This window comes from Salvia hispanica, chromosome 1 (assembly GCF_023119035.1).
Source record: "Salvia hispanica cultivar TCC Black 2014 chromosome 1, UniMelb_Shisp_WGS_1.0, whole genome shotgun sequence".
Classification (NCBI taxonomy): domain Eukaryota; kingdom Viridiplantae; phylum Streptophyta; class Magnoliopsida; order Lamiales; family Lamiaceae; genus Salvia; species Salvia hispanica.
In genome coordinates this window covers 1,069,527-1,089,416 of record NC_062965.1, presented here as the reverse complement: position 1 = coordinate 1,089,416, position 19,890 = coordinate 1,069,527, and the positions used below count along the sequence as shown (strand labels likewise).

The 19,890-nt window shown below is 37.2% G+C and overlaps 5 protein-coding genes across 8 annotated transcripts in view; all 5 read left to right on the top strand.

The window, feature by feature from the left end:
- Nucleotides 1-19,890, top strand: part of LOC125200936 (disease resistance protein RGA2-like) — a 47,935-nt gene that overhangs the window by 17,504 nt on the left and 10,541 nt on the right. The window lies entirely within an intron of this gene.
- Nucleotides 1,214-4,455, top strand: LOC125209886 (putative disease resistance protein RGA3). Its single transcript, XM_048109463.1, has 7 exons — nucleotides 1,214-1,844; nucleotides 1,976-2,143; nucleotides 2,225-2,361; nucleotides 2,499-3,356; nucleotides 3,470-3,539; nucleotides 3,683-4,116; nucleotides 4,222-4,455. Exons 1-7 carry the CDS (start codon nucleotides 1,214-1,216, stop codon nucleotides 4,453-4,455), a joined length of 2,532 nt encoding a protein of 843 aa, XP_047965420.1.
- On the top strand, nucleotides 7,545-14,645 carry LOC125200939 (putative disease resistance protein RGA1). 4 transcript variants are annotated; one of them, XM_048098786.1, is made up of 11 exons: nucleotides 7,545-7,819; nucleotides 7,906-8,244; nucleotides 8,331-8,421; nucleotides 8,835-8,934; nucleotides 9,429-11,844; nucleotides 11,937-12,739; nucleotides 12,833-12,891; nucleotides 13,145-13,201; nucleotides 13,348-13,452; nucleotides 14,137-14,218; nucleotides 14,390-14,645. In XM_048098786.1, exon 5 carries the CDS (start codon nucleotides 9,447-9,449, stop codon nucleotides 11,145-11,147), a length of 1,701 nt encoding a protein of 566 aa, XP_047954743.1. In that variant the 5' UTR covers nucleotides 7,545-7,819; nucleotides 7,906-8,244; nucleotides 8,331-8,421; nucleotides 8,835-8,934; nucleotides 9,429-9,446; the 3' UTR covers nucleotides 11,148-11,844; nucleotides 11,937-12,739; nucleotides 12,833-12,891; nucleotides 13,145-13,201; nucleotides 13,348-13,452; nucleotides 14,137-14,218; nucleotides 14,390-14,645. The 4 variants fall into 4 exon arrangements, with proteins under 4 accessions (XP_047954743.1, XP_047954742.1, XP_047954741.1 ...); XM_048098785.1 differs by having other exon boundaries at nucleotides 9,429-12,215; nucleotides 12,494-12,739; XM_048098784.1 differs by having other exon boundaries at nucleotides 9,429-12,739.
- On the top strand, nucleotides 11,324-12,727 carry LOC125209790 (putative disease resistance protein RGA3). The gene has a single exon (XM_048109374.1). The coding sequence runs from the start codon at nucleotides 11,324-11,326 to the stop codon at nucleotides 12,725-12,727; it is 1,404 nt and encodes a 467-aa protein (XP_047965331.1).
- LOC125209741 (putative disease resistance protein RGA1) lies at nucleotides 15,160-18,359 on the top strand. Its single transcript, XM_048109327.1, has 2 exons — nucleotides 15,160-18,094; nucleotides 18,193-18,359. Exons 1-2 carry the CDS (start codon nucleotides 15,160-15,162, stop codon nucleotides 18,357-18,359), a joined length of 3,102 nt encoding a protein of 1,033 aa, XP_047965284.1.

Genomic DNA, 19,890 nt, shown 5'->3' with positions numbered 1-19,890 from the left:
AAACAACATATAAAAATTATTATGCATCAACAGAAAAATAAAAAATATCTACTATATATTTATTAAAATGTTTTAGATATCTAATGCAAACACGCATCAACAACATTTAACTAAGAATACATCTAGTTCAATAGTAAAACACCGCACCAAGATAAAAAATAATATAAATATTCATTTTTATCAACATTATCGTTGAAATGTTGAATTAGTTAATTAAACAAAACGAAAGATATGTACTAATTTTACCTAGTTGGATGCAATGTATAATTTATGAATTTATTGAACTCCTTAAATTTACTTTTACACATATAAAAATATTTATTGTTATTATAATAATGTCTCTATATTTCAAAAAAATCATAAAATATGAAAAAAAATTATAGTAATGAAATATAGGAACAATAAAACACTAAGAATTAAAAAAATGATCATTTACTCAAGAAAAATCTGTATTTCATAAGTTCCCCTGTCAGTATGACAAAATAGTTAATTAAAAAAAGTTGCAGGCGAACTCTAATTAGCTAACAATACAAACTCTAAGCTAATAATAACTCGAATCCATAACAAGATTATATAAATTAGTGTTTGTTCGCTTGGTGATAATTTAAACATATACTTATTTTTAAAATTAATTTCGGTTTTAGAAGTTCAGTTTTTTATTTTTTTAATTTTATGGGTTCGGTTCGGTTTGGATTTTGAGCTAAATTTGGTTTTTCGATTTTAGTTCGATTTAGGCAAAAAACCGAACCGAAACCCAAATGCGAACCCCTAATTGCACTACTTTTGTCGTTCACTTTCACATGTTGAGTTTGTGTTGAATTTAAAATTTTATGCACTAAAATGTGATTTTCAATATTAATTAATTATCTTAATCCTTTTTATGGACTATATGTTAATATCACCACTCGGGTAAGATTGGTCACCTTCTAAGCCAATCACAATGCACACCTTTAATTCCAAACCAATCATGTACAATGAATAATTGAACCAAATGGAAGCAATTGTTGGTAATTATTTATAATTACTGGTCTCCTTTATATATATCTTTCATAAAAATTAGAGATGAGATGATCACAAGCTTTAATCTTCTGTCCGAAATTATAACTGTGAACGATAAATTAGTCAAGAAAAAAAAAACATATTATTAGCATTCTTCATATTGGAATATAAACTTGCAAGCATTTTCTCTCTTTTGATCTCTCTCTGCGAAACCATGGAAGCCGTTGCTACAGCTGGCGTCGAAGTTGTCGTCCAAAACCTGATCAACTTTCTCAAGGAAGAGTACTCTCTGCTTCGAGGTCTTGAGGAAGAAGCCGGAAAGCTGCAGGAAACTTTGGAGATGATTCAAGCCTACTTGAGTGACGCTGAGACGAAATCCACCGGTGAAGCAGTCAAGATGTGGTTGAGGAAACTTGAAGCTGTGGCTTTCGATGCTTATTATGTTTTGGATGAACTCAACTATCATTTTCTCTACAAAGAAGCGAGAAAAATGGATGCACCCAATCCCAAGCTGAAGAATAAGGTACTATCATGCTTCTCATCCTGTAGTCGCATTTCACGTCGCTCTAAAATGGCTCATACCATCAAACAAATCAATGCGGATTTTGAGTCTGTCAACAACAATGCAACACAACTTGGCTTTCAAAACATTATTGCGAATGCACTTCCAGCTGTTGTTGATACTTCTCCTGAAACTGATTCATTCAGTCTTGATCCAATATTTATTGGAAGAGATGATGCTGTGAATAAATTGGTTGACATGCTCACCCCAACACACCCTGAGGAAGAGAAACGGATGTTCTACATCGTTGCTCTTGTGGGAATGGGGGTATGGGGAAAACTACGTTAACTAAAAAAGTCTTCAACCATGAAAGGGTGAAGGCTCGATTCGGATCATTTCTTTGGGTTCATGTTTCTCAAACCTTTGATCCAATCATTCTTTTCAGTAAAATCCTGTCAACATTAACTCCTTCAGATATTGGTGAAGGGGTTCAGAATAGGGAAGCTATTCTGAAAATGCTTCATGAAGCTCTAATGGCAAAAACTTATCTTCTTGTTCTTGACGATGTTTGGAATGAAGATGTTCGGAAATGGGACAATTTTATAAATTCCATGTCAGGAGTTACTTCAACTATGGGAAATGGTATTATCATCACTACCAGAAGTTAAGATGTTGCTTCAATTGTTAAACCATTTCATATTCATTCTTTAAATGGCTTATCAGATGAGGATTGCTGGTCCATAATAAAAGCAAAGGCTTTTGATGGAAATGGAGAAGTTCGACCGGAATTTGAGACGATTGGGAAAGAGACTGCGAAAAGATGCGGGGGTTTGCCTTTAGCTGCCAATGTAAAGTTGGGGGTATGCTTCGCCGTAAACCCGAAGAAGAGTGGCGATTGATCAATGAAAAAGGCCTTGCAGGTGGTAAGGGTGGTGAGAATATAAAAAATATACTGAAATTGAGCTTTGATTATCTGTCTTCACCGTCACTCAAAAAGTGTTTCGCATATTGTTCGATTTTCCCCAAAGGTCATGGAATCGGAAAGCTTGAGCTGATTGGACTACGGATGGGAGAAGGGTTTCTTCAACCAAGGCAAGGAGATGATATGGAGTCTATAGGAAACATGTTTTGTAATGTGCTTCTACAAAACTCTTTGTTGCAAGTTTCACAGAAATATGCATACGGAGAGGTGTGCTATGTGATGCACGATCTAGTGCATGATCTTGCATATTCTGTTTTATCTAATAATGCAGACCACAGAACCCCAGCTCGATACATGTTTCTTAAAACAGAATCAAGTCATGTTTCAAAAGAAGTGACGAAGCATTTGCGTACATTAATCTTGAAAGGTGGAACTTCTGGTATCAATTTCTCAGACTTCCAATGTCTGCAGAATCTAACTATTGGTGAAAGTTCAGAAGAGCATCAATTGCCCAATTCAATTAAAAAGTTGATACATTTGAGAAATCTTGATCTGTCAAATACATATACTGAAGACTTGCCGGTGTGGATTGGTGAACTCAGTCACTTGCAATCGTTAAGAACGTCAAGTGCCAGGGGTCAGAAACTGCCAAACACCTTGAAGTACTTGGTTGACTTGAGGCATCTATATATTCACGATGATGTTGAGTTGCCTGCGGAGATTGGGAGATTAACTAGACTGCGAACACTACCTTTCTTTAAAGTGGGCGAAGAGAAGGGCTACCATATTGAAGAACTTGGAAATTTGAATTGTCTCAATGGAAAATTAACTGTTAAAAATCTTGAGAGGGTGCTTAACAAGGAAGAGGCTCTGAAAGCCAATATATTTCGGAAGCAACACTTATCTGAATTGCGTTTCAATGGGGATCGGATTGTTTGGGTGTAAGAGATGATGATAGTGTGTTGGAAGGTCTGAGACCTCATGCTAATCTGAAGGAGTTGGAGATTAACAATTACAAAGGCAAAAGATTTCCAACATGGTTACAGGGTGAAGCTCATGGCTCTTGCTTACCACTTCATAACTTGATTGAGATAAGTCTCTACAAGTGCTCAGAATGTGAGGAACATTGGAACACTTGCCAAATTTAAGGTCGCTCTCTATATGGCAATTAAAGAGTTTGAAATGTTTGTCAAAGAGGTTTTTCTATAACCATCGCAATCTCTCAATATTGAGCATTTTTGGATGTGATATGTTGGTAGCATTACCAGATGGGCTGGACACCTTGAATTCTCTGAAGGTGTTGAGTATAGATATGTGTAAAAATCTGAAGTCGGTGGGGAATCCAAGCTGCGGAGAAGGAGAAAATCAAGGAACCGTCCACCGGCTGAGAATTAGAGGCTGTGGAGAACTGATGGAATTGCCACGTCAAATGCTAGAGTTGTGGGCCCCTACAATTGCATCTCTCTCATTGGAGGGATTAAGGAGCCTAACGAATCTACCAATGCTAATTGACTGCCTCGCTAAATCATCTAATCTCGAAGATTTAACAATCAGAGGCGTTCCTAAATTGATGTCTGCTGGTAGTGTTGAGAGTTGGGATTTAGGTAAATTGTGGAATTTAAATATAGATGTGAGTGAGGAGTGGTCAGAAGAGATTAATGTTGCCATTAATGAGACTGTTAATGGCATATTGGTAGGCTGTTGCAACTCACTTCAGTGGTTAACATTAAGAGGGGTGGAAAATTGGCAGTGGCTGCCTCAATCAAGTCAACGTTTCACTTCTCTTTCTGTGTTACAGTTAAAGAATATAGGGATAGAAGAATTGCCGCAATGGTTTGGAAACCTCTCATCTCTAGGAACGTTACATCTACATGGCTGCACAAAGTTGAGGTGCCTGCCCTCTGTGGATTCATTGAAGCTCCTCGCTAAATTAGATGACATAAATATTAATAATTGTCCAAAACTAAGTATTGATCCAGAGTGGCACAACCATCCCGACCTCCAGATCATGGTTGATTACAAGCGCATTTGAACCTCCAGGAGTATGATTTTTCATATTGTGCTGATTAAAAGATGGCTTTGTATTTGCAAAGTTGAAACTGCTCTTTCTCTTGACAAGTGCAGGCCTCGGATCATTACTGCCAAAGTCTGCACGCTCCACAAACAGAGGTTGATCATTACGTCACCAGATTTAATTTGTGTGTTTGTTGGTGACGAAGCGGCTTCAAATGTAGGTCAGTCATGCTCTTTTCATGATGACAATATCCTCTTTTTTTGGTGATATATTACTTTCTCTTTTTAATAAGTTTTGGTTATGATATTATTAGGTTGAAGCCTGCTTCACTAGAGCACAGATGAATTATCTCTAAAACTTGTTAAATCTCATTCCTGCTTGTTTGCATAAAAGATCTTTTACTCCGTTCTGTAGAATATGCACTATATCGGACAGAATTGCTCGTCTTTTTCCTATTGAACATGTATAGCCTCTAATTTTTGAGCAAACTGGATATATATTTTGTTGAAGACATTGTCAAAATGAATGCTGATCCAGAATACCGAGCAGAGGTTTTCTTGTTATACATTGTTTCTATTCATGTCACCCTTTCACTTCTCATGTGCCGAAAAACAGCTTTCACTAATCAAATTTGTCAAAGTGCTGCAATGACTGTAAACTTGTGCTCCTCTGATATGCTTGTAAACTTGTGTGTTTGGTCAATCATGTCTCACTTTCAAGAACTTGGAATCAGTAGAGAGATAGCTAGCTAGGACCGGAAAAGTAGAAAAAGAAGAAAAATGATCTTGTTCTTGTTTTGTCGTTTCGCTCTTTATGAAAGTTGATGATTTATGGTTGTATGAATCATATTGCCTTTGAGAAGGGAAAAGATGAGTAAACTTTGAGTTGAGTGGTGATTTGGGGAAGAAGATGGTTGCCATGCAAATATGGCATTTTTATGAGGTGTGTTATTATTGTTCAGTGTTTGGAAAATGAAATGGACATTCAAAGTCTCTAATACTACTATATCCTCTATAATGAGAATTGTGTCCAACAGGGCGGTCCGGTGCTTCTTTTCGCATGGGGGCTGGAATTCCACGATAGAGGTGCAGAGATCTAGGGTGATGGGAATTTGGGTCAGGTTTGGCGTGGATGGCATCGTGCGGAGATCTAGGGCTGTGTGGCTGGAAAAAGTTGAGGTGTCTGCCCTCTGTGGATGCACTGAAGCTCCTCACTAAATTAGAAGAATTAAGAATTCAAAATTGTCCAAATCTAAGTATTGATTCGGGGTGGCGCAACCACTACCCCAAGCTCAGAATCAAGGTTGATGGCAACCACATTTGAAACTCGTGGCAAGTAAGTAAGATTTTTCATATTGTGTAAATAAAAAGATGACTCTGTATTTACAAACTTGATAACTAAGTGTTTTGAGATGAATGAATGATTTGTTTAGCAATTTTTTCATGATCAAATGAAAACTAAGTGAAATTTGTATTTTGCAATTTGTGGTTGGACGTTTCAATTACAGTTGGATTGTGTTATTATGTGAATAGTTCAATGGAAGCTGAGGGTGGTTTTAGTTTGCTTGTTCAATTTGTCTCATTGTGTATTTGGTGTTCTGTTCAGATTGCTTTCGTCTAGGATTAAGCAGTTTGAAGATATATTGCCTACTCTTTTTAATAAGCTTTGGTCAGGATATATCCTTAGTTTGATGCCTGCTTCACAATAGCAGAGATGGATCTCTCTCTAAAACTTTTTAAATCTCATTGTTTGCCATAAAAGACCTTCAACTACATTCTGCAGAATCTGCACTGTTTCGGACATGATTTGATTCATTGCATTACTCGTCTTTCTCCAATTGAATGAATAAAGTTTCTAATTATAGTGGAAACTGGATATATATTTGGTTGAAGACATGATCAAAATGAATGCTGATTCAGAATAGATGTTGTTGCACTTGTTTTATTCATCTCACCCTTTTGTTTAACCCGTTCACTTCTTGTTTCCTAATCAATTAATGCTGATCCAACATGATCTTGTTTTGTCGCCTCGCTCTTTTTGCAAGTTGTGATGATTGTCTGAATCAGATTGCCTTAGAGAAGGGAAAAATGGATAAACTTTAAGTTGAGTGGTGATTTTGGAGAAGAAGATGATTGCCTTGCAAAGATGACATTTGTGAGGTATGTTATATATTGGTCAGTGTTTGAAAAATGAAATGGACTTACAAATTCTCTATTTTGAAAGATTATTAGTATAGGATATCATTGAACAGGGTTATGCATTATGGTAACCATACATATATTTTGATGGATTATAACAATTTTGATCTTGTTTTGAAGGTTTTTTCGAATGGGCAAGCGAGGAGGCTCTGGCAGGGGAGTCGACTCCAAGTATCTCCATGGATGCTAATGTGATTCCGGTGCTTCCTCAGTTTTTCATTGTGATTAGGTGTTTTTCTATGATTATGATTAGCTCGGAAATCGATTTGATACACTTGCTACTTTTGAGATTCACTTGTTTGATCAGGTCTAAATCAGTAGTACATAAATTCTAGTGGTTATCATTTACGAAACGTGCTATGCTGACGAGCACTCTTAAATAGCCATGTGGCTCATATTTTCTAAGTGAGAGAAATTAAACACCAAAGCAAGTGCAATTTTTGTCTGTTACATGGATCTGAATATATACTGTTAATAATTTTGTTATAATTTAATTGGTGAATGGTGATGCTGTATAGTTTTCACTAGACTCGGCTGAGTTTTCTCAAAGCTTTCTTTGCTCCTGCTCTCCTTGACAGAGGCTGGAGAAGATCTGGCTGTTTCCTGTACAAACCCGATACGGAGAAAACATGCTGCCCCTCATATACTATTCGTCTCGAAGCTGCTGACTTTGTTCCTTCAAAAGAACAAGTGCGCCTGTCTAAAAAGATGTAAAGAAAAACACCGGAGGAGGCAGCGAAGAAAGGAGGATTGAGATTCAATTAAATAAATCTAGCTTTGATTATGAAGAGTACTGTTTGATTATGATACACCTGAGCATGTGACTGAAAGCTCATACAAGAGATTTTTGGTTGACACTCCTTTAGTATATGTTCCACCGAATGGCGATGGCTCGGTGCCCCCATGTGGCTTTGGCTCTTTCCATCAGCAGTATGTGGTAGACGGGAAGCTAATTGCTGTTGGAGTTATTGATATATTGCCAAAGTGTTTGTCGAGCAAGTATTTATTTTGGGATCCTGATTACGCATTTCTATCACTTGGCAAATATTCAGCTCTAGAAGAAATCAAGTACATTGCCCAATGCTTCAGTACTATTATCTTGGCTATTATATTCACTCGTGCAGAAAGATGAGATACAAAGCTGCGTATCGACCATCTGAGCTCCTCTGTCCTCTTCACTACGAGTAAGTTTACAGAGAGCATCTCATTGGAAGTTTTGATTGTCTGACTAATTTAATTGCCCGTAACTTATTGTATTCTAATTTATCAGATCATGCCACTCTACAAAACGAAGATTCATCGCCACTGAAGGTGAGTGATGGGCACATGGAAGAGCAGCAAATGAGCTTTACCAGGAGACCACAGATGATGATGAAATGACTGAACTTGACTCGGATTCATCCGATGTTGAATCAGACTCGGAAGTTGGTGCCTCAGTCACTGAGTTCCTGGACGATACCGGAAACATTTTGCATGTGCTTACATCTCATCGTGCAAAAACATTTTGAGTTGCTGATCGTTAATTTTGGAGTACAGCTTTCAAAATTTTCAAGTGCTGCTTTCAATTTCCAGAACTTAGAATGATCAGCAGAGATTGCTAGGACCACAGGTAAACAAAACTAAGAAAAATGATCCTCTTCTTGTTTTGTCGTTTCGCTCTTTATGATATTGATGATATATGGTTGTCAGTATCAGATTGCATTGAAAAGGGAAAAGATTAGTAAACTTTGAGTTGAGTGGTGATTTGGAGAAGAAATAGCTGCTTTGCAAAGATGGTATTTGTGAGGTATGTTATTGGTAAATAGAGTAGTGCACATACAAATTATCTATTATATCCTTTAAAATGAAAGATTTTAAGTATATAAGATCATTGAATAGAGTTATGCATCAAGCATACATATATTTTGATGGATTATTAATTTTTTAGCTTGTTTTGAAGGTTGCTTGAACTTCAATCTGGATTTTATAAATATTTGATTTGCCAAAGACTTTAAGGCATCTTTTGAAGTAGTCTAGTGAATAGACAATATGAGACATGGACACAATAATATCTTTGTAGGCAGTCTCCCATTAAACTTATATATACTGTAAATAATGACTAACTCAAGGTCAATAAACAATTTTAAATTAGCCACTAGATTTAACTATTCAATAATTGAAATTTGAAGCTCTGCTGAGACAATCTTTTGTTTATCACAGCTTCAAACTCCTAATTTCTGAAATTGACCCTTGAGATTGAGATAGAGAGAGAGCAATTTCGTATTGAACAAACCATCTACGCAATTGAATCTTGCAGCAAGTAAGTGCAACAATTTACATTTTCTCTTCATGTGTTGAGTATGTAAATTTCATATTGAACAGAAGTAGAGAAGTAGTTTTCACTGATTTATGTAATATAAGTAACTTCTAATTCACTGATTTAAACTAATAATAACATCTCTTTGATTCAAACCCAAATTACTTGAGATTATTTGCTAATCAAAAACTGGCCAAGCTCACAAAATAACTAAAAGAATTCATAGATTATGCTTACCAATTAACAGAATATTTTGAGAAAAATGAAATTTAAAGACTTGATTGCACAAGATTTTCAGATTTGGTTTTCACTTATATGTGTTTCTTGCATATGTTTGAAAATGATGAAGAATAAATTCCCTAGTCAAATCCATTTATGTGTGATTAAATTGTTAAGAACAAATACAATTGTGAAGGACAATTGGTAGTGTTTTTCATACCATCCAAAAGTTTTACAAGCATTCTTAATCTTCAATAATAAATTACCTTTCTCTCTAGATCTATCTCCTTGAAACTATGGAAGCAGCACTGACTGCAGCAGTGCTTTCAGTAGGCATCAAAATTCTTGTCGAAAAGCTGATCGACATTTTGAAGGAAGAGTATTCTCTGTTTGAAGGTCTGAATGAAGATATCCGAAAACTGCAAAAGACTTTGGCGATGATTGAAGCCTACTTGAGTGACGCTGATAGTAAATCCATTACCCAACAGGCTGTCAAGATCTGGTTGAATGATCTTGAGGATGTCGCTTTCGATGCTGATAATGTCTTGGATGAACTCAACTATCATCTTCTCCGTGAAAAAGTGAAGAAAATGGACGCACCCAGTCCCAAGCCGAAGAATAAGGTACTATCATGCTTGTCATCCTGCAGTCGTGGTAACGTTTCTCGCCGCTTTAAAATTGCTCATTCCATCAAACAAATCAATGAGAATTTTGAATCTATGAACAACAAGGCAACACAACTTGGCCTTCAAAACATTATTGCGAATGCACTTCCTGCTGCTGTTGATACTTCCAACGAGACTGATTCGTTGAGTGTTGATCCAGTCTTTATTGGAAGAGATGATGATGTGACTATGCTAGTTGACATGCTCACCCAGACCCACCCAGAGGAAGAGAAACGGATGTTCTCCATCGTTGCTCTTGTGGGAATGGGGGGTATGGGGAAAACTACGTTGACTAGAAAAGTCTTTAATCATGAGAGGATGAAGGAACGCTTCAGATCACTTATTTGGGTTCATGTTTCTCAAACCTTTGATCCCATTCTTCTTTTTAAAAAAATTCTTTCAACATTTACTTCACATGAAGGTCAGACTAGGGAAGCTATCCTGAGAAAACTTCAAAAAGCTCTCGAAGGTAAAACATATCTTCTTGTTCTTGATGATGTATGGAATGAAGATGTTCCAAAGTGGGAAGACTTTATGAATTCCCTGTCAGGAATTACTTCCACTATGGGAAATGGAATTATCATCACTACCAGAAGTCAAAATGTTGCTTCAATTGTGAGACCACTTGAATACACTTTAAGAGGCTTATCAGATGATGATTGCTGGAACATAATTAAAGCAAAAGCCTTTGATGGAAATGAAGATGTTCCACCAGAATTTGAGATTGTTGGAAAAAAGATTGCAGAATCATGTCGAGGTTTGCCCTTAGCTGCCAATGTAGTTGGCGGTGTGCTTCGACGGTGTAAGTCCGAAGAAGAGTGGCGGTTAATCAGTGTAAATTGTCTCTCAGATGCTGAAGGTGCAGAAAGAATTAAAAAAATACTGAAATTGAGCTTTGATTATTTGCCTTCTCCATCTCTCAAAAAGTGTTTTGCATACTGTTCAATTTTCCCTAAAGGTCATTGGTTTATGAAACAGCGAGTAATTGAGCAGTGGATGGCAGAAGGTTTTCTTCAACCAGATGAAAGAAATGAGATGGAAGATGTGGGAAATAAGTTTTTCAGTATTCTTATGCACAACTCTTTGATGCAAGTTGCCAAGCTAGATGGTTATGGAAATGAGGAAATTTGTGTGATGCATGATCTTGTGCATGATCTTGCATCTTCTGTTTTATCTAGTAATGTGGACGGCAGCACCCCGGTTCGATACATGTTTCTTGAAGAAGAATCAAGTCATATTTCTAAAGAAGTGGCCAAGCATTTGCGTACATTATTCTTGAAAGTTGGATCTTCTGGTATCAATTTTCAGACTTCCATTGTCTGCATAATCTAACTCTTGGTGAAAGTAATCTAACTCTTGGTGAAAGTTATACAGAGTTGCAGTTGCCCGATTCAATTAGGAAGTTGATACATTTGAGAAATCTTGATATTTCAAATACATCTACTAAAAACTTGCCGGAGTGGATTGGTGAACTCTGTCACTTGCAATCATTAAGAGTATCACATGCCATGGATCAGAAACTGCCAAACACATTGAAGCATTTGGTTAACTTAAGGCATCTGTATATAGAATATGATGTAGAGTTGCCTGCGGAGATTGGGAGATTAACTAGTCTCCAAACACTACCTTACTTCATGGTGGGCGAAGAGAAGGGCTATCATATTGAAGAACTCGGAAATTTGAAAAATCTCAAAGGAGAATTGTCTATTACAAATCTTGAGAGGGTTCGTGACAAAGAAGAGGCTCTGAAAGCCAAAATAATGCAGAAAGAAAAGTTATCTGGATTGCGTTTTGGATGGAACTGTAATCGTCCGGGTGAAAATAATGATGAGAGTGTGTTGGAAGGTCTCAAACCTCATGCAAATTTAAAGAAGTTGACGATTGAAGGATACAGTGGCAAAAGATTTCCATCATGGTTACGAAATGAGCCTCAAGGCTCTTACTTACCACTTCATAACTTGATTGAGATAAATCTCGATTATTGCTTACAATGTGAGGAAATTATATTGGACCACTTACCAAATTTAAGGTTGCTCTATATAAAAGAATTAAAGAGTTTGAAATGTTTGTCAAAAATGTTTTTCTATAACAATCGCAATCTCTCGTACTTGCACATTGCAGAATGTGATATGTTGACAGCATTACCAGATGGACTGGACACCCTGAATTCTCTGCATACTTTGGTAATAGAAAGGTGTGAAAATCTGAAGTCGATTGGGAAACCAAGTTGTGGAGAAGGAGAAAATCAAGGAATCCTCAATCGGCTGAGCATTGTAGACTGCGGAAAACTGATAGAATTGCCATATCAAATGGTAGATTCATGGGCCCCTACAATTGAGTTTCTCAAATTGGATGGCTTAAGGAGCCTAACGAATCTACCAATGCTAATTGACTGCCTCAGTAAGTCATCTCCTTGTCTTAGAGAATTAACAATCAGAGGCGTTCCTATGATGTCTGCTGGAAGTGTTGAGAGTTGGAATTTAGGTAGCTTGTGGAAATTAGAAATATATGTGAGTGAGGAGTGGTCAAAAGAGAATAGTGTGGCCATTAATGACACTGTGAATGGCATATTGGAAGGTTGTTGCAACTCACTTCATACATTAAAATTAAGAGGAGTGGAAAATTGGGAGTGGCTGCCTCAATCAATTCAACGTCTCACTTCTCTTCCTTTCTTACAGTTAGAAAATATAGGGATAGAAGAATTGCCGGAATGGTTTGGAAACCTCTCAACTCTAACGCAGTTACATCTATATGGCTGCACAAAGTTGAGGTGCCTGCCCTCTGTGGATGCATTGAAGCTGCTCATTAAATTGAAATTGTTAGAAATTAAAAACTGTCCAAAACTAAGTATTGATTCGGAGTGGCGCAACCATCCCAATCTCCAAATCATGGTTGATGGCAAGCGCATTTGAATCTCATAGCAAGTAAGTATGATATTTCATATTGTGTTGATAAAAAGATGGCATTGTATTAGCAAAGTTGCAACTCCCCTCATCTTACAACACTTTCTTGTGCAGCCAAGACAAATGCAGGCCTTGTAATTGGTTGACTACTGCAAAAAAGTGTGTAAACAGAGGTAGATCATAACTGTCAAGTATTTTGGATGAATGAATGATTTGCTTAACAATTTTTCATCGTAGATCAAAACAGTCAAGTATTCGGATCAAATGAGTGTAGTTTTAGTTTGCTTGTTCAATTTGTCTTATTCTGTATTTGGTGCTTTCGTTATGGATTATTTAAGCTGTCTATTTTTGCTATTGATTCATTGCATTGTTCTTCTTTCTCCCGTTATATATCGTCTCTAACTTTTGTGCAAACTGGACAACCAGGTTGAAGACGCAATCAAAATCAATGCTGGTCCAGAATACTGAGCAGAGGTTTTCAAGGTATACGTTGTTTTTGCCCTTGTTTTATTCATATCATCCTTTTGTTTAACCCTCGAGGTGATGCCTATTTCTCTTTGTCCAAATTGTTGCATAGTATTTTGTAGGGAGTGTAGCACAGTGTATTAACACAATTATGATGAAAACAGGAATGGAGAGTAAACGACATAGTTTTTGAGAAACCCCGAAAATTTTTTGTCTGGACTGAAAAGAGCAGAAAAATGGCGCTGTTTCACGACAGGGGCGCTGAGATGGTAATTCAAGAAATAAATTTGTATCTGTAAAGCTTTAAAAATATTATATCAGACATTCCAAGTGTGAGCAAGATTGTATTAAGTCAAAATCGAGGTTGATGGCAACCATATTGTAATCCCATAGCAAGTATGATTTTTCATATTGTGTTGATGAGAAGATGGCTCTGTATTTGCGAAGTTGCAACTCCTCTGTATTTGTTGAATCATGATTATTTAGATCTATTTTGGTTTTCTTTCCTTATATTTTAGATGTGTGCATATGTGCAGCATTTTTTCATGATCAGATGAAAATTAAGTGAAATTGGTGTTTTGTATTTTGTGGTTAGACTTTTCAATTACAGTTGGATTGTGTTATTTTGTGAATAGTTCCATGGAAGCTGAGGCTAGTTACAGTTTGCTCATTCTATTTGTCTCATTGTGTATTTGTGCGAACTGGATTTATATTTGGTTGAAGACATGATCCAAATGAATGCTGATCCAGAATACCGAAGCACGGATTTTCTAGTTATACGTTTTTTTTTGCACTTGTTTTATGCACCTGACCCTTTTCTATAACCCATGCTCGTCTGATACGCTTGTAAACTTGTGTGACCGGAAAGGGAAAAAAACGTATAAAAATCATCTTGTTCTTGTTTTGTCGTTTTGCTGTTTACGAAGTTGATGATATATGGTTATCTGAATCAGATTTCCTTTGAGAAGAGAAAAGATGGGTAACCTTTCAGTTGAGTGGTGATTTGGAGAAGAAGATGGCTGCCTTGAAAAAATGGTATGTATGAGGTATGTTATTGGTTAGTGTTTGGTAAATAAAGTGGACATACAAATCCTCTATCATTTCCTTTAAAATGAAAGATTATTAGTATAGGAGATCAATGAATAGGGCTATGCATTAACCATACATATATTTAGAGGGATTAATCTATTTTGAGCTTGTTTGAAGGTAGCTCGAACGGGTAGGTAGGGCGGCTCTGGTACGAGAGTCGACTCGAAGGACCTCCGTGGATACTAGTGTGATTCTGGACTTCCTCAGTTTTTCAGCAACGAAGATTTTGCTGTTGTCTACGATTTTTTCTTCAAAGAAGAAGAAAGAAGTTTGGATCTTGCATTTTGCAGATTCCTTCATCATGTTGATTTTGATTTTCAAGTTTGATGTCCAGAGAATATACATTCTTTCTTTAGCGAGCTGATTAATACTTCATCCGTTCCCACAAGAATAAGCATTTTCCAAATTTTGAAACCCCTTCTCTCTAACGAGAAGAGACCTATTCTTCATTAACAATATTTTATTTACCTTTTCTTTCTATCGCTTTGTCTTACTTTTTCAATTATGCATTAAAATCCGCGAGCAACCTAAAGAGAATATTGAGTCTAGATGGAGTATTAGGCATTGAACTCTCCGGCCTTAAATTTCGTATGCGAATAAGTTTTGTCTAAAAACAAGAAAAATTAATTTTCCATATAAATTAATGATTGGTCACCTTCTAAGCCAATCACACTGCACAATGCACAATGGTTGGACTTTTTTATAATTGCTGCACTTTTTTATTATATCTTTCATTAACGTTTATATCAATTTGCTTTGTGGGAATGAGAGAAAGAGTTCAAAGAGAGAATATTATTAGCATACCGTCCAAAAGTTTACAGATATCCTTCATCTTGGAAGATAAACTTTCAAGCATTTTCTCTCTTTTGATCTCTCTCTGTGAAACCATGGAAGCCGTTGCTACAGCTGGCGTCGAAGTTGTCGTCCAAAACCTGATCAACTTTCTCAAGGAAGAGTACTCTCTGCTTCGAGGTCTTGAGGAAGAAGCCGGAAAGCTGCAGGAGACTTTGGAGATGATTCAAGCCTACTTGAGTGACGCTGAGACGAAATCCACCGGTGAAGCAGTCAAGATGTGGTTGAGGAAACTTGAAGCTGTGGCTTTCGATGCTTATTATGTTTTGGATGAATTCAACTATCATTTTCTCTACAAAAAAGCGAGGGAAATGAACGCACCCAATCCCAATCCCAAGCCGAAGAATAAGGTACTATCATGCTTGTCATCCTGTACTAGTAGTCGTATTTCACGTCGCTCTAAAATGGCTCATACCATCAAACAAATCAATGCGAATTTCGAGTCTGTGAACAAAAAGGCAACACAACTTGGCCTTCAAAATATGCTTGCGTATGCACCCCCTGCTGTTGTTGATACCTCTGATGAGACTGATTCGTTGAGTCTTGATCCAATATTTATTGGTAGAAATCATGATGTGCCTAAACTAGTTGACATGCTCACACAGACCCACCCAGAAGAAGATAAACGGATGTTCTCCATCATTGCTCTTGTGGGAATGGGTGGTATGGGGAAAACTACGTTGACTAAAAAAGTCTTCAATCATGAAAGGGTGAAGGCTCAATTCGGATCACTTATCTGGGTTCATGTTTCTCAATCTTTTGATCCCATCATTCTTTTTAAAAAAATCTTGTCAGCATTGACTAGAGAGATCATTGGTGAGGTTCAAAGTAGGGAAGTCATACTGAAAAAACTTCAAGAAGCTCTCAAGTCAAAAACTTTTCTTCTTGTTCTTGATGATGTATGGAATGAAGATGTTTCCAAGTGGGAAGACTTTATAAACTCCATGTCAGGAGTTAGTTCCACTATGGGAAATGGAATTATCATCACTACCAGAAGTCAAAATGTTGCTTCAATTGTGAGACCACTTGAATACACTTTAAGTGGTTTATCAGATGATGATTGCTGGTCTATAATTAGAGAAAAAGCTTTTGATGGAAATGAAGAAGTCCCACCACAATTTGAGATTATTGGGAGAAAGATTGCAGAAGCATGTCGAGGTTTGCCCTTAGCTGCCAATGTAGTTGCTGGTGTGCTTCGACGGTGTAAGTTCGAAGAAGAGTGGCGCTTAATCAGTGTAAATTGTCTTTCAGATGCTGAAGGTGCTGAAAGAATAAAAAAAATACTGAAATTGAGCTTTGATTATTTGCCTTCACCATCCCTCAAGAAGTGCTTTGCATATTGTTCAATTTTCCCTAAAGGTCACCGGATTGGGAAGCAGAGAGTTATTGAGCAGTGGATGGCAGAAGGTTTTCTTCAACGAGATGAAAGAAATGAGATGGAAGATGTGGGAAATAAGTATTTCAATGTTCTTCTACACAACTCTTTGCTTCAAGTTGCATGGCGAGATGCTAATGGAAATGAGAGAGGTTACATGATGCATGATCTTGTGCATGATCTTGCATCTTCTGCTCTATCTAACAATGCAGAAGGAAGCACCCCCACCCGATACATGTTTCTTGAAAAAGAAACAAGTCATATTTCGAAAGAAGTGGCCAAGCAATTGCGTACATTAATCTTGGAAAGTGGAACTTCTGGTATATTGTTCTCAGACTTCCAGTGTCTGCATAGTCTAACTCTCGATGATTATTATAATATTAAAGAGTTGCCCAATTCAATTAGGGAATTGATACATTTGAGATATCTTGATATTTCAAATACGAATACTGGAGACTTCCCGGAGTGGATTGGTGAACTTAGTCACATGCAAACGTTAAGATTACCATGGGTGTCGTCTTCGCAGAAACTGGGAAACACGCTGAAGTACTTGGGTAACTTGAGGCATCTGTATATCACATATGTAGATTACCTTGCGGAGATTGGGAGATTAACTAGTCTCCAAACACTACCTTGTTTTAGAGTGGGTGAAGAGAAGGGCTATCATATTGAGGAACTCGGAAATTTGAAAAACCTCAGTGGAGAATTGGCTATTAGAAATCTTGAAAGGGTGCGTGACAAGGAAGAGGCTCTGAAAGCCAATATATTGCAGAAGCAACACTTATCTAAATTGTGTTTTGTATGGGACTATCATAGTCTGGGTGAAAGAAATGATGAGAGTGTGTTGGAAGGTCTCGGACCTCATGCAAATCTGAAGAAGTTGGCGATTCAGGGATACAAAGGCAAAAGATTTCCAACATGGTTACAGGGTGATCCTCATGGCTCTAGCTTACCACTTCATAACTTGATTGAGTTAAAACTCACTGGGTGCTCAGAATGTGAGGAAATAACATTGGACCACTTGCCAAATTTAGGGTCGCTGTTTATAACCCAATTAGAGAATTTGAGATCATTAGATGGGATGGACACCCTGAATTCTCTGCATACCTTGGTAATAGAAAGGTGTGAAAATCTGAAGTCGATTGGGAAACCAAGTTGTGGAGAAGGAGGAAATCAAAGAATCTTCGTTGTGATGAGAATTACAGACTGCAGAGAACTGATGGAATTTCCACATCAAATGCTAGAGTTGTGGGCCCCTACGATTAAGGCTCTTGAATTGGTAGGATTAAGAAGCCTAAAGAATCTACCAATGCTAATTGAATGCCTCGCTAAATCATCTAATCTTGGATTTTTAACAATCAGAGACGTTCCTAAATTGATGTCTGCTGGAAGTGTTGAGAGTTGGGATTTAGGTAGCTTGAGGTATTTAAATATAGATGTGAGTGTGGAGTGGTCAAAAGAGAGTAGTGTTGCCATTAATGAGACTGTGAATGGCATATTGGAAGGCGGTTGCAACTCACTTAAGCAGTTAACATTAAGAGGGGTGGAAAATTGGGAGTGGCTGCCTCAATCAATTCAACGTCTCACTTCTCTTTGTATGTTAAAGTTAGAAAATATAGGGATAGAAGAATTGCCGCAATGGTTTGGAAACCTCTCAGCTCTAAAGACGTTAAATCTATATGACTGCGCAAAGTTGAGGTGCCGCAATGGTTTGGAAACCTCTCGGCCTCTGTGGATGCATTGAAGCTCCTCACTACATTAGAGAGGTTAAATATTAGAAAGTGCCCGGAACTAAGTATTGATTTGGAGTGGCGCAACCATCAGAATCTCAATATCAAGGTTGATGACAACCTCATCTGAATCTCATAGCACGTAAGTATGATATTTAATAGTATTGTGTAGATAAAAAGATGACTCTTTATTTCCAAAGTTGAAACTCCTCTCATCACTCAACATTTGACAACGCATTCTTGTGCAGCCAAGACGAGTGCATACCTTGTGGATCACTACTGCAAAAAGTGTGTAGACAGAGGTAGATCATAAGAGTCTGAGTATTTTGAATAAACGAATGATTTGTTTACCATTTTTATCATGATCAGATGAAAACTAAGTGAAACTGGTGTGTTGTAAGTATCAATCTGTCTGATTCTGTATTTGGTGTTTTATTCAGAATGCTGTTGTGATGGATTTAAGCTGTTTGATGATGCTATCAATTCGAGGTAAAATGTCACACTGTTTGTGGGTTTGTTGGTGATGAAGCAGCTTCAAATGAAGGTCAGTCATGATCTTTTCATGGTGACATAAAATTAGATTCTCTTTTTTGATGATATATTGTTTAACCTTTTTAACTTCTCATGTGCCTATACATAGATTCTTCTTCTGCCCTTTTTTCAGAGTGATGCGGCTTGAAAACTTGTGTGTTTGGTCAATTATGTATCAGTTGGAATCAGCAGAGAGATTGCTAGCTAGGACTGCAAAGGTAAAAAAGCGAAGAAAAAATAATCCTGTTCTTGTTTTGTCTTTTCACTCTCTGTGAAAGTGATGATACACGGTTGTCTGAATCAGATTGCATTGAAAAGGGAAAAGATGAGTAAACTTTCAGTTGAGTGGTGATTTGGAGAAGAAGATGATTGCCTTGCAAAGATGGTAACATGCTGCCCTTCATATACTATTCGTCTCAAAGCTGCTGCTGCCCTTATACGTTGTTTATGCATTTGTTTTATTCATGTCACACTTTTGTTTAACCCTTTCGCTAGTGAACATTTCTAGGTAAAAACTTGACCTCTAACCGTTGGGGTGATGCCTATATCTCTTCGTTTAAATTGTTGCAAATATTCTATCATTTTATACACACACCAAATATCAGCTGCCAACCATATTTGTCAAGTGCTCCTCTGATATGCTTGTAGACCAAATGTTGACTCTTGAGTCTTGACATCAGCTCTCAATATGGAAGCTGTATGCCTCTGTCAAATATGCGAATCGGGATGAGCATTCACAACATTGAGCTTTGCCCGGGGCAAGGTGGGAAACTTGTGCGTGCTGCAGACACATCTGGCGAAGATACTCACTGAACCGAATAGATCAGTCAGGTACAGAGTTAATCTCTAATGTATGAGGCATGCTTATCTAATGCTGGAAAATTTGGTATGTGTTTGATGGTAACTGAAGAGTAGAGAGAGTATGGTTTAATTGATATAAAACTACAGAGAAATCTGCATTTTTTTCCTAAATTGGTGCATATTGAGCACATCATTTTGTGTTGTGTTATTAAACACAGTAGAGCATTCCATCTTGGTCTTAATGCATTATTATTTCTTGTGCTGAATTTTCTCAAGCAATTGATTTTCTTTCATGATTCATCTATCTTATTCCTTAAGCACAGTTTGAA